Genomic DNA, 12,476 nt, shown 5'->3' with positions numbered 1-12,476 from the left:
ATTATAAGAAATATTTGCGGGTGCAAAGGTGAAAGGGAAAATCAGATAGTTTAGAATTGAATCTTACAACCTTCACAAAGAAAGCTATGAATATACAGGGTCAGATTGTCTGGTCTGTCTGGGCTGAGCTTAATGCAAGACTGGTGGGAAGAGACAAAAACAGAGTTAAGCTATCGCTTCACCCTGCAGGTCCTGGGCCTGTCTGGTTGCCAATCCAGTCTCCAGCATAAATCAGGCTTACCTTGGAGCTCCTCTGATTTATGCTAGCTGCTCTTGATTCCAAAAGGGAATACGGATGTCCTAGCCATGCCCCCTTTTCCCTGACCACTCCCCATGTACTAGGGGTCAAGACAAGAGTGGCCTAGGAGCCACTGCATCATCTCTATGCAACCAGAAGATTCCCTAACATCAGTGAAATCTTAAAGGGGCTGGTTAAGTCAGCATTAGGCCTCCACCACAGTACAAAGCAGTTGGAGCATGTCTGAGGATATAACTCATATTCTAGCATTGAGAGTTTAGAGAGTGAAATCACTTTCCACCTCCAAATATTTTTATTCTAGACAGTGATTTTTTTAGTGTCTCTGGCTATTACAACTAGTGTGAACAACCAGTCATCCTATTTGTTATTTATCAATAGTACTACTTTTTTTTAAAAAAAATTAAACCAGCATGAAAGATTCAAGCAAAACGACAAAATTCCTTTGTAAATAACCTTTTGTAATGTCAGTTTCTTCCAACTGTAGGAATCATTCTGGAGACACCAATACCTTCAATGCAAAGCTCATAAATATTTAGATTGAGATATTTAAGTAACAAAAAAGGAGAGGGAATTAAACGGAATATAAAATACCCTTCACTTTGTATGTAATAATAGTTTGTGTAAAATAACTTTGTAGTTCAACATCTCTTCCTAAAACATACTCCACTTAACACTTTATTTGTTACTTATTGTGAAAATATACATAACTGTCGTAAATGAAATAACGTATATTTGATATCAAGGTTACAAAATTAAAATATTTTAAGAGTTTATTTTTAAAGAGTTATTGCTATGGATACCCTACTCACACTATGCATGTTTTTCAGTATCCTCTTGCCTATATTTTGTTTAGTTGTCATGAAAACAGCCCTTGTTTATTACAAGTACATCAACTCTTATTCCATATTCCTCTCCTGGTGCTATGGACTCTCCAGACATCAAAAATGATAGGTTGATTTTTTTCTATAGGACTACCCATAGAGTCATGGTGTTTGTCCTGGAAAGGTCTGTCAGGAAAGGTGACTGAACTAGGCCCTAAAATGGCAACAGTTCCATTTCCAACCCGATATCCTTAGTAATGAAGAATGTGGTGAAAATATAGAATCGTTTGTAAATCTGTCTATACAATTGCTTCCAAATTGAATGTTTTTAAAGTTTTCCTTGAGGCATCAGCTTATATTATTTACTTATAATGTAGTAGCATCCACAGGCCCAATAAGGTAAGAAGAGAGCGCTGGAGTTCTAAAGGATTTGAGGTTCTCATTGGATTGAACAATCTTTCTGGATTTTAATATTTCACTAATTCTCGATAAATACCTGTAACTGGTATATGTTGATGTGTGTGGTCAGAGAGGCAGCTTAATTTTAGAAGTTTCCTTGGAGGAAGAAAAGGGCCCTTATATTTAAGTTGTTTATCATTTGAGTGGATAGGAACCTGCGAGGAATTGTAGCTTCCCTAAGAAGAATGGTGTTTCTATGGATCCTTTAATTAATTCTCTGTTGGAATTCAAAGGATACCCGGGAAAAACAAAATTTGAAAATATGGTTGTCACGATGAGAGCAATCTTTCTGTTAACCCAGTCGGGGTAATACCTTTTGGGGATTTGAGTACTTCATAAGACATTGCATTTTTAATCATAGTCCTATTTTATTTTTAAAATTCATTATGTTGTGAGGTGTATCCCACTCTCCCCAAAACAACATCCCAGTTTTATTGGAACATTATTCTTTGAGGGAGATGGCTCCATTAGTGATGTCCACATTTTCAGGTGCCCCTTTCTCGCATGTTCCCTTTGGATTACCGTTATTATTTTATTATGATTAGATGTAGCTATTATATAGCAGTTCTCATCTGTAGATTTCCAAGCCCCTCACAAAGGTGGGTAGGTATCATTATTCCTATTTCACAGAGTGGGAGAGTGAATCACAAAAAAGTCAAGCCGCTTTCTTCAATTTCTGAATTGAAATTCCACTGGCCACTGCAGCTTTAGGTCTAGTGATCTTGTTTTAGCTTTGCACAGTGCAGAGATAACAATTCCTGAAATTGTAAACCAGAATTGTTATTTCACTCCTTTCAAATGTTAATTGTGAAGGAGTAGTTCATGAGTGTGTTTCCTTAATGACTATGTTAATTTTCATTACAACAGAAATCCATGTTGTTCATTCATTGTCAACTGCATGCAAATATCTCAGTGGTATAGAGAATATAAATGTTATTAGTGTTGCAACCATCTTCCTAGGATTGATTTTATTTGTTTATCTAGTTACTTAACTGTAGTGCTTCTTTTTTTCAGCTAGGAAAAACCTCTTATGTTTTATTGTCACCGTCTATCTGAGGGTTTATTTTTCTTATGAGGACTGGCAAAATAGGTGTAACAGATTGTAGTTGACTAATACATGGTAACATGATATAACCCTCAGATACATTTTAATGTGGCTAGGTAGAGTTTTACCAAACTATTTTCATATTTTGCAGTAGATGTTTTATAGCATCTTTGCATTCTGATTGTTCAGATAAAAACCCTTTGCTTGATTCTCATTATGTAACACTATCTCTCTCTTCTCATAATCTTCCTGTACGTCTTCCTAATTTTCTACCCTCCAATACTCTTTGCAGAAAAACACAACACTTCTGTCTTTAGGAGTCAGTTAATTTAGCCTCTACATGAATACTTTTGTAGGAATATTTTTCTGTACTTGTCTGTTCTCCTTGCTATTATATCATTCCTAATTAAATATTCTATTTGTAACCCTCCATGATGGGCTAGTCAGGTGGCTATCATTTGACACATATCTATGTCCACTAAAAAGTTAAAGAACTGACAGTGGAGGTCCAGACATAGGCCTTTGTTTTGACTATAAATTGGTGTAAATTTGCAAGAGAACAAATATTTTCTGCTTAGTAATTTTTATTGTTTTCTCAAACAAGGGAATTATTTTGCAGTAGGGGCAAGTTTGCCTGATTTTGGGGCATGAACATTTTGCACAGGTTAAGTGATTGATGAAATTAACTAACCATACTGTACATTTAGAACAGTGGGTTGCACCACAAACGCTGTTTGTCCTTCATACTGCATTCAAACCATATTTCAGACCTATTAATTATAATTAATACTGACACAAACTTTAATTTAGGTAACAAGGAAACAATGTACGGACATATTGGAAGACTATAAATATTGGCAATATAATATATTCTTCACACTTAGTACTGAATGACAGCTATGAATACTGGATCTATCTTTCTTGTTACAGGTTTTTCATTATTCTTATACGGCTTCATATGTGATTTATAACATACATACAAGGTAAGTCATTTTGTTTTTTCAATACAATATGATTAAGTTTCAATGTTTAAAAAATGTGGTGGTGTTAATGTGTTCAAGTAAAAATGTTTACATTTTTTCAAGGGAAGTTTGGGAGTTAAACCCTCCAGAAGTAGAGGATTCAATTTTACAGTATGCGGCATGGGGTGTACAAGGAGAGCAACTGGTAAGAACAGTAATTTAAAATGCTATGCTAAAAATAGTATTGTAATATATTGTGCTAACACTCCACCACAGACAGATTACTGAGCAAAAAACACAAACAAAAACATAAAGGGAAGTTTCTGTTATTGTAGATTTATTGAGACTTGGGATTATAAAACCTGCAAGGTCTATTCTTGTTGTTGGTTCTGGCCCTGATTCATAAATTCATGTTTTAAGTCTGTTCCTATTCAGCCAACCACTTTAGTATGTGCATATGGATGGACTTAAGCATGTGTTTTAAAGTTAAAGTAATTTGCTTAAGTAATTTGTTGAATCAGTCTTTTTGCCAGGCACTAGGAGAGGACTAGGGTTGCAGATGAAAAAAATTTCAGGTGCAAAATCTGTGGAAATCTTGGATAAAATGCAACACATTTGACACCCAGAGTGGATCTGACAAACAAGATGAAAATGCATTGGTTTCAGTTTCTGTGTGAAATTATTGTAAAGGTCAGTTAAAATCCATAATAACAATACTTTGCACATCTATATTGCCTTTCATCCAATAATCTTAACATGTTTTACAAATAAGTATTAACTTTTACAAAATCGCACGAAGTAAGCAAAGAAATTGGTGCATAGAAGAGGAAGGTTTAAGGAGAATAAGGAAAACTCAATTCTCAGAATGAAGAAATCACACAATCCTAGTCTTAATGATCTAATAGTCTCATTACTGCCTTTAGGCATGAGCCTGCAGCCCCTTCATGCTCGGAACTTCAGTGAGAATTCTGCATGCAGATTGGTTATAAATTGGCCACTTGGAGAGGATAACCTGTTGCTTGTGTCATTAATCAATATGGTGGAGATGGAGAATATGCCTCTGGTTGGGATCCATCGCATTAAGCACATGGGGGTGGGAAGCCAGAAGTAATTACAGTCCTCTGGAACATGCTTGGCATTCTTTAATAATTAACCACACTAATTTATCAAAAACCAATGCATAGTGACAAGATGGATAATAACAAATATATACGTTATTTACTAGGCACTGCACCATGCTTGACAGAGCGGTAACGTGTGTGTAAAACTTAGTAGGAATTAAGTGTGTCATATTATTTTTTTAACGGCAATTCATAGGAAGATTTCCAGTGCCTCACTGTGCGGTAGATTAATGTGTTAGAGCATAACCAAAAAACTGTAGGTGATAATTGCTGCTAAATCAACATTATGTGGTCCTAAAATACATAAAAAAGAGTGACACATTTAAAAATTAAAAGTTAGAAAAGTAACAACATGGAATATATTTTGCCTAGATTGTCACTGGAAATTTGGACCAACATTTTCAAACATGGGTGCCTAATAGGCTTCTGTGGGAGCTTCTGTACCTCTGAAAATTAGACCGCTTATTTATGTGCCTAAATATGGATTTAGGTGCCTAAATATGGATTTAGGTGCCTAACTTTAATCACCCAAGTCTGAAAATACTGACCATAATTTTAATGCAATAAAGATTACATTAACCATCTCTAATAATGTCCATTACAAAGTTAATGTGCTTTCTAAATGTCTTCAGCACTGTGGCCTTTATGCTACCATTTGCTCTGCAGAATTAGAAAAGAAGGATAACTTCCATTAAAACTCATAATCCTTTGTGCAGCCCACCAAGTATTATATCTCAGCTGCAAAGCTACATTAGCAAAGCGTTTCAGCACTTTCTAACAAGAAGGAAATGTTGTTTGCAGCAGTGCATGCTGGGAGAAGGAACGAAAAGGGTACATAGCAAAAAAAAAAAAGCCTGTGTCATACTTGTCCCCCACCTACACCCTGCTCCAAGGCATCCCGTGCAAATACGAAAAGGAGGAGGCGCATGTATGAATAAATTGCTGTTGCTCCTATGAGAAATAACAGCTGTTTCTTTAATGGAGGGAGGGTGGCACAGATAATTCTAGCAGAGCAGGTTATAGGGGAGCCTGTCCTATTAAGGGCACGTGGTACATGGTGGCCCCCAATTATAAGCATCTTTCACTGTACTGGTATCAGGGCGCGGCGTCACTAGGCCCCCAGACAAAAGATGTCATGCAAAACAAGCCCCAGATACATTAGATAAAGAGAGTACAGCCAAACAGCAGCAGCTCTGACTCATGAACAGACATCAGTAATAGGCACCCAAAATAAGTGTTTGTATTCACATAACTTATCGATGCAAATGGCATGGAGACTCAGGCTGCCAAATATGCCACTGATAAGGCATACCAATGTCTATATAGATAATAACAGATCCACCTGGTCCACATACTAATTCATACTGAGTGAAAGAATCCATATAAAAAAAACCCCACATGATAATGATCCATTGCCGCCCATAGCCGCACAGTCTCACAACAGCTGCAAATCACTTATTGTCAACAGGGGGACACACTGGAAAATGGTGAGGAACAATGTTACGAACATATGTAGACACAGAAATCATATGTAGACACAAAAGACCCAGCAGTTTGCACAAACCTGCAACCATTGAACAGGAACTAGACTGGCAACATGGAGGTGGCCTTCAATGCTAAGAGGATCATCACCCATCCCAAAGCAGTACACAACACTGCAGCAATGCCTGTCCATGATCAATCAGCCAGCTAGCATGCACGATGGAAAAAAGGCATGTACATACCACAAACCTGCACTTGTCTGTGGCTAAGCCAAAGGATCGGGGTTAAATCAAAGTGAAGTGTGGGAGTTGGATGGGCTTGGATCACCTATTCTGTATAAACTGGCGATGAGGCAGGTTAACATATTATTGGTGTTTTTGTTATGTATTAAGCACCGGCACTGTACTTGGTTCTGTACAAGACACAAATAACACACGCTATGTAATAATCTTAAATTTGGGTTAGCAAGGGAGGGGAACTCAGTAGAGGCTTCAAATAAGGGAGAAACTTGGTCTGAGCATACAAGGAAGATGAAGAAAGGAAACATTAGGAATTGTTTGAGCATGGACTAGTATACTTGGCCAGGAACAGCTTATTGTACTAAAGAATGTGGCCACCATGAATTCATATGTACAGTATCAACCCATGACCTTGTGAAAATAATACAAGGAGGCTCAGATACTATTTACTATTTCTAGGATTGCCTATGGAATTAGCATGCCACATGCTGCTAGTGCAGAATGCCAAGGTTAGGTTTTTATCAGCAGTGAGATAATTGGATCATCCTGCCATTGTTTTGAAGTTACTGCAGTGGCTGCTTTGGTTGTGAGTTATTTCAGTTTCTTGTTATTTACCTAGAGTACATTATGTTATACAGACTAGGATGAGAGCTCAGAGGAACAGCTGTTATTTGAGTCGTGACGTTTTTGTGGTAAAATTGAAAAAGTTTGTAAACAGTTTGGGAGAGCAAACTTTTACTTAATCACTGTTTCAAAATGCTATTTTTATCTCTATTAACAATGAAGACACCAATCCAAATGCCCTTAGTTTTATGTGTCATGGAGTGTAGGGGAATCAGAGGGTTTTTTTCAGTCTGAATTCAGATCCAGATTTTGAAAAGAATCTCTTGATTTATAACCTGATTTTGTATAGCACCCATCACCACAGTGATAAGTGCTTCCCAGGTAAAATAAATCAACATAAAAAGATAACTAGTTAACTTCATGGAAACTTGTGCTCTTCTTTTTTTTCTTGAGTAGTGCTCTCTTTTTGTGGGGGAAGGAGGGAGGTATCCAAACCCAGTTATGGTACGAAAGCTTTATCAAAGAGGAGAGTCTTGTGATGTGACCTAAAGGGATTCAGACACTGGATTGGTCTAATTTTTTTCTGAACTTCTTTTTCCTCAGCCATATCCCCTCAAACATTTTGAACCAATAGAATTGAAATCTTTGGGGGTCATCCTTCAGCTAGTGTGTATAATAATAATAGGAGATACACCTATCTCCTAGAACTGGAAGGGACCTTGAAAGGTCATTGAGTCCAGCCCCCTGCCTTCACTAGCAGGACCAAGTACTGATTTTTGCCCCAGATCCCTAAGTGACCCCCTCAAGGATTGAACTTACAATGCTGGGTTTAGCAGGCCAATGCTCACACCACTGAGCTATCCCTCCCCGAGTATTGTGTATTGTTATAGTTGAACTGAATGGAACTCCATGGAAGTCACGGGAGCTGACTCTACTCAGATATCCCCACTTGATAATTTCTATTCCAGTGACATGAGGCCAGATTTTTAAAAGTATTTAGGCACCTAAATATGTAGATATCCCAACAGGAAAATTTGCAAAAACTCCTAGGTGCCTCATTTCAGTGGGAGTTAGGCAGCAAGGCATTTTTGAAAATCCCACGAAGTGTCTATCTGCATCTTAAGGAGCATAAGGGATTGTATACATGGGGCAGCAATGCACATTGGCAGTGTGTGATTTCTAAAGATCACTATTGTATTGCACTTTAATTTATCCACAAAAGCTCCCTAGTGCACATTAACATAGAATTGTTTCAAATAGTACTATGTTAAAGCGCACTAGGGAACTTTTAGATCACACCAACAGGGTGTGAGGATCTCATGGATCAGGAACCAAGTCCCCAGGCAACATTTTCATCCCAACCATCATCAGGTGTTTGCTAGTTACTGTGAGCTGAGTGGCTCATATAACCCTGGCTCCACCAGAGAAACTACCCCTGGGTGTCCTGATTGGAGGAGCACCCAGCCCCACCAATTGGTCTGGATGCACAATGTAATCTAGAAGGAAGCACAGGAAGTTGTCTGTACAACTGGATTACTTCCCAGCTGTGTCTACATCAAACCCTGCCTTCTCACCTGACTTCTGAGCCATGCTATCCTGACCTGTTGTTGGCTCCTGCATCCCTGACGTGTTCTTGTTTCCTGCCCCTGGTCTCTGACTCCTGGCTTGAGTCTAGCTCTAACCCTTGGTCAACTCCAGACCTTTAACCACCCAAGCACCAGTTGTGATAGTTTGCACAGGGCACTCTAACACCTCTGGGATTTGTTCCATGGAGAATGATGGAACCAGCAGAGCTCCCCCTCCCCAAGGAGTGCCAGATTCACTGGAGTGGGTCGTCCACCTTCAGGCAGACAACCTAGCGATGCGGGCCCAAATGACGCAGCTGAAAACCAAAAACCAGATGCTGTGGGAACAAGTACTTCAGCATCCCTTGGAGTTCTGTTGACAGCATTGCTTGGTTCAAGCAGGTGGGAGGCACATAACTATCCTCAGGAGGACTCAGTCAGGGATGACTGGCCTGGCAGGGTCTCCTGCCAACTCCACACCCCAAGTCCTTTCTAAATATGGTGACTTTGCTGATGTATTTGAAAAGAAAAACATTGATTACGTGCCTCTACAAAGACTACAACTGCCCTATAGACTTGCAACCTCGGGGGAAGATTCCATGTGGCAATATTTTTGCCATGTAAGAGTCCAAGCTGGCCACCCTATGCACATGCCTCCAGGAGAGCCTGGCCAAGGGATTCATTCAATGAAAGACCTCACCTGCTGGGCCACCAGTCCTCTTTGGAAAAATAAAATAAAAAGTGGCAGTCTCTGCATCTGTGTTGACTACTGAGCCCTGAATCAGATAACAATAAAGAATTGATCCCCAAACCATTGGATTGTGTGGCAGTTGCCTGAAAGTTCATAAAACTAGACTGGGAAGAATATAACATTGATGCATCAGAGTGGGAGGTGAATGGAAGACTACCTTTACCACTGTGGCCATTTTGAATACCTTGTAATGCCATTCAGTCTAACAAATGCTCCCATCATGTTCCAACATCTTGTCAATGATGTATTTTGGGACATCCTGGACCTGTATGTAGTAGTGTATCTTGATGATATACTTGATGACAACCCTGAGCAATATAACATACATGTCCAAGCCATTCTGGAGAGACCATACCTTCACAGAGTTTCTGGGGTTTATCCTGTCTTCAGAGGGTATCAAAATAAGCCCATGTAAGGTAGAAGTGATCTGTCATTGGGCAACACCCTGAAATATCCAAGATCTACAGCACTTCTAGGGCTTTGCAAACTGTTTCTGTTAGTTTATTCCAAGGGTCTCTGAGCAAATCATATCCCTTACCTCTCTGCTCTGTGAGAACACCAAGTTCCTTTGGTCCCTGAGGTCCAGCATGCCTTTGAGCAACTAAAGCTTGCATTCACCACCACTCCCATGCTAGCCCACTCCTGTACCACACAAGCTTTTATTGTCAAAGCAGACACCTTCAACGCAGAATTCAGAGCAGTGCTCTCCCAAATGTACTATACTCAGGAGGTGCTGCATCTGTGAGTCTTCTATTCTAGAAAGCTGATTCTTGTGGAGCAAAATTGTGAAATCTTAGATAAAAAACTTCTGGCAAATAGTCACCTTCAAGGAGTGGCACCACTATCTTGAAAGGAGCTAATTATCCAGTTCAGGTTTACGGTGACCACAAGAACTGTTAGTTATGCAGGGACAAGGTCCTCAATCAGCAACAACTTTTGAGGGCTCTATTCTTTTTCCCATTTTGACTTTATCTCCTACTCCTTGGGATCACATAACGACAAAGCTGATGCACTGCTCCAAGAGGGAGAGTACTATGTTAACCCAGAGGGGTCTAATCAAGAGACCTCCTACATCTTTAAGCTCTATAACTATCAGGATCTTCCTGCCCTAATCCATGCAGCCTCTAACTTATGGACTCCCCCACCCCAATGAACAGGAAACTATAAGCAAGGAATCACATGACATCCAGAATGGGCTAACTTTCATGAAGGGATGTGTATACATTCCCCCAGACTCCCACAAGTTGCACTCCTGCTACCATGCCATGATTCCCCCCTGATGGGGCATTCCGGTCATTCCAAGACCCAGCACTTAGTATTTCAATTTCTTTTGGTGGCTCTGAATGCAAAGACAACACAGGCATATGTCACCTCCTGTCCAGTATTCACCTACAGTAAGGTGCCACACAGTAAACCCCTTGGACTCCTCCAATCCTTACAGACTCCACCTAGACCCTGGGTAGCTATTGCATTAGAGTTTATCATGGAGTTACCTGAGTCCAGTGGGTATACAATGATTTTGATGGTTGTGAACCATCTCACCAAGATGGCTTATTTTGTTCCCTGCACCTGCCTGCCCTCCCCTGAGGAAACCACCTAGCAATGGGTGAACCCAGTTGTCTACTTTCATGGACTCACAGATTGCATCATCTCCGGTCATGGATCACAATTCATCTCTCATTTCTGGCATTAAGCCTTTTGAATATTAGGGTTTCACTCCTGTTGCACATCTGCCTACCACCCTAATATGAATGGCTATATAGAGACAGTAAATCAAATACAAGAGCAGTATCTATGGTGTTACATCAACCATCACCAGAACAACTAGTTATATGCAAACTCAGCATGGGATAACAGAAATAACAACACAGAATATCTCTGTACTGGACAAAGCCCTTTCTTCACAAATTTCTATCCCCAATTCCATCTGGAGTTACCCATAACCTCCTCCAACCCAGAAGCCTTAAATTGGATACAGCAGATCTGCCAGACCCAAACGAAGCAAAATAATCCAATTACAAGTGATATGCGGACCAACAGCAGCAGAATGGTTCCACCTTCTCTGTGGGCCAGAAGATGTGGCTCTCAGCTAAACATCTTCACATAGGTGATCCAGTTTTCAGGATGGTCTGTCTATTGGATCTGTCAACATATCAACCCTGTTACTTTTGAGCTCTGCCTGCCTTAGTCCTTCAGAACGCACCCTGTTTTGCATGTGTCACTCCTAACCCATATGTAAAAGACTCATTTCCCCATCAAACCCCACCAGCACCAATACATATCCAGGGTCATGTTGAGTATTTTCTCCAGAAGGTCCTAGATCAGGGGTCGGCAACCTTTCAGAAGTGGTGTGCTGAGTCTTCATTTATTCACTCTAATTTAAGGTTTCACATGCTGGTAATACATTTTAACGTTTTTAGAAGGTCTCTCTCTATAAGTCTATATTATATAATTAAACTATTGTATGTAAAGTAAACAAGGTTTTTAAAATGTTTAAGAAGCTTCATTTAAAATGAAATTAAAATGCAGATCTTATCAGTTTAGTGCCGTGGTTCTTAACCTGGGGATGGCACACCCCCTGGGGGTGCAAGATGCCCTTTCTGGGGGGTGCGAGACATGCACGATTTTTTTAGAGGGTAAATCATCGAAAACACAAATTAAGCACAGACACATGAGTACAACTACTTTGTTTAATCAGACCTATGTATTTATTAACATTATACATGTTTTAACTATTACTGTAATATACAAACAAAGTTTTTAAGTTTTCAAGTTTTTAAGCTAATTGTAGTGTAATTTTTTATAAGGGCTGCAGAGCACTGGCACCAGGCCAGGAGCAGAGCCCTGGGCTGGCTGCCGGTACCCCAGGCCGGCAGGAGGGCTGAACAGGGCCGGAGGCCCAGACCCCAGCTGGCAGGGGGCTGGGCGGCTGGAACCTCAGGCCAGCAGAGAGGTGAGAACCCCAGACCGCTGCCGGTCTCAGCCCACTGCCGGTCTGGGGTTCCGTCAGCTGGCTCCAGTCAACTGGGATCCCAGCCACTGACCCCACTCAGTCGCTGCCAGCCGCAGTTCCATTCACTCAGGCCGGCAGTGGGCCGAGAAAGGCTGGTGGCCGAGACACCAGCTGGCAAGGGGCCGGCAGCCGGAACTCCACACCGTCGGCAGACTGAGTGGGGCCAGCGGACAGAACCCCAGACCGGTGGCAGGC

At 40.5% G+C, this 12,476-nt stretch overlaps 1 protein-coding gene across 3 annotated transcripts in view; it reads left to right on the top strand.

Moving 5' to 3' along the window:
* The window catches only part of DPP10 (dipeptidyl peptidase like 10), a 416,863-nt gene that overhangs the window by 312,243 nt on the left and 92,144 nt on the right, over positions 1–12,476 (top strand). For all 3 annotated transcript variants that reach the window (XM_045032139.1, XM_045032140.1, XM_045032141.1), the window contains 2 exons: positions 3,515–3,567; positions 3,670–3,751. In XM_045032139.1, the coding sequence (XP_044888074.1) occupies positions 3,515–3,567; positions 3,670–3,751 (135 nt within the window). The remainder of the gene's footprint in view (positions 1–3,514; positions 3,568–3,669; positions 3,752–12,476) is intronic.

This window comes from Mauremys mutica, chromosome 10, assembly GCF_020497125.1.
Source record: "Mauremys mutica isolate MM-2020 ecotype Southern chromosome 10, ASM2049712v1, whole genome shotgun sequence".
NCBI classification, from domain to species: domain Eukaryota; kingdom Metazoa; phylum Chordata; order Testudines; family Geoemydidae; genus Mauremys; species Mauremys mutica.
This window is presented reverse-complemented; position numbering and strand designations above follow the sequence as displayed.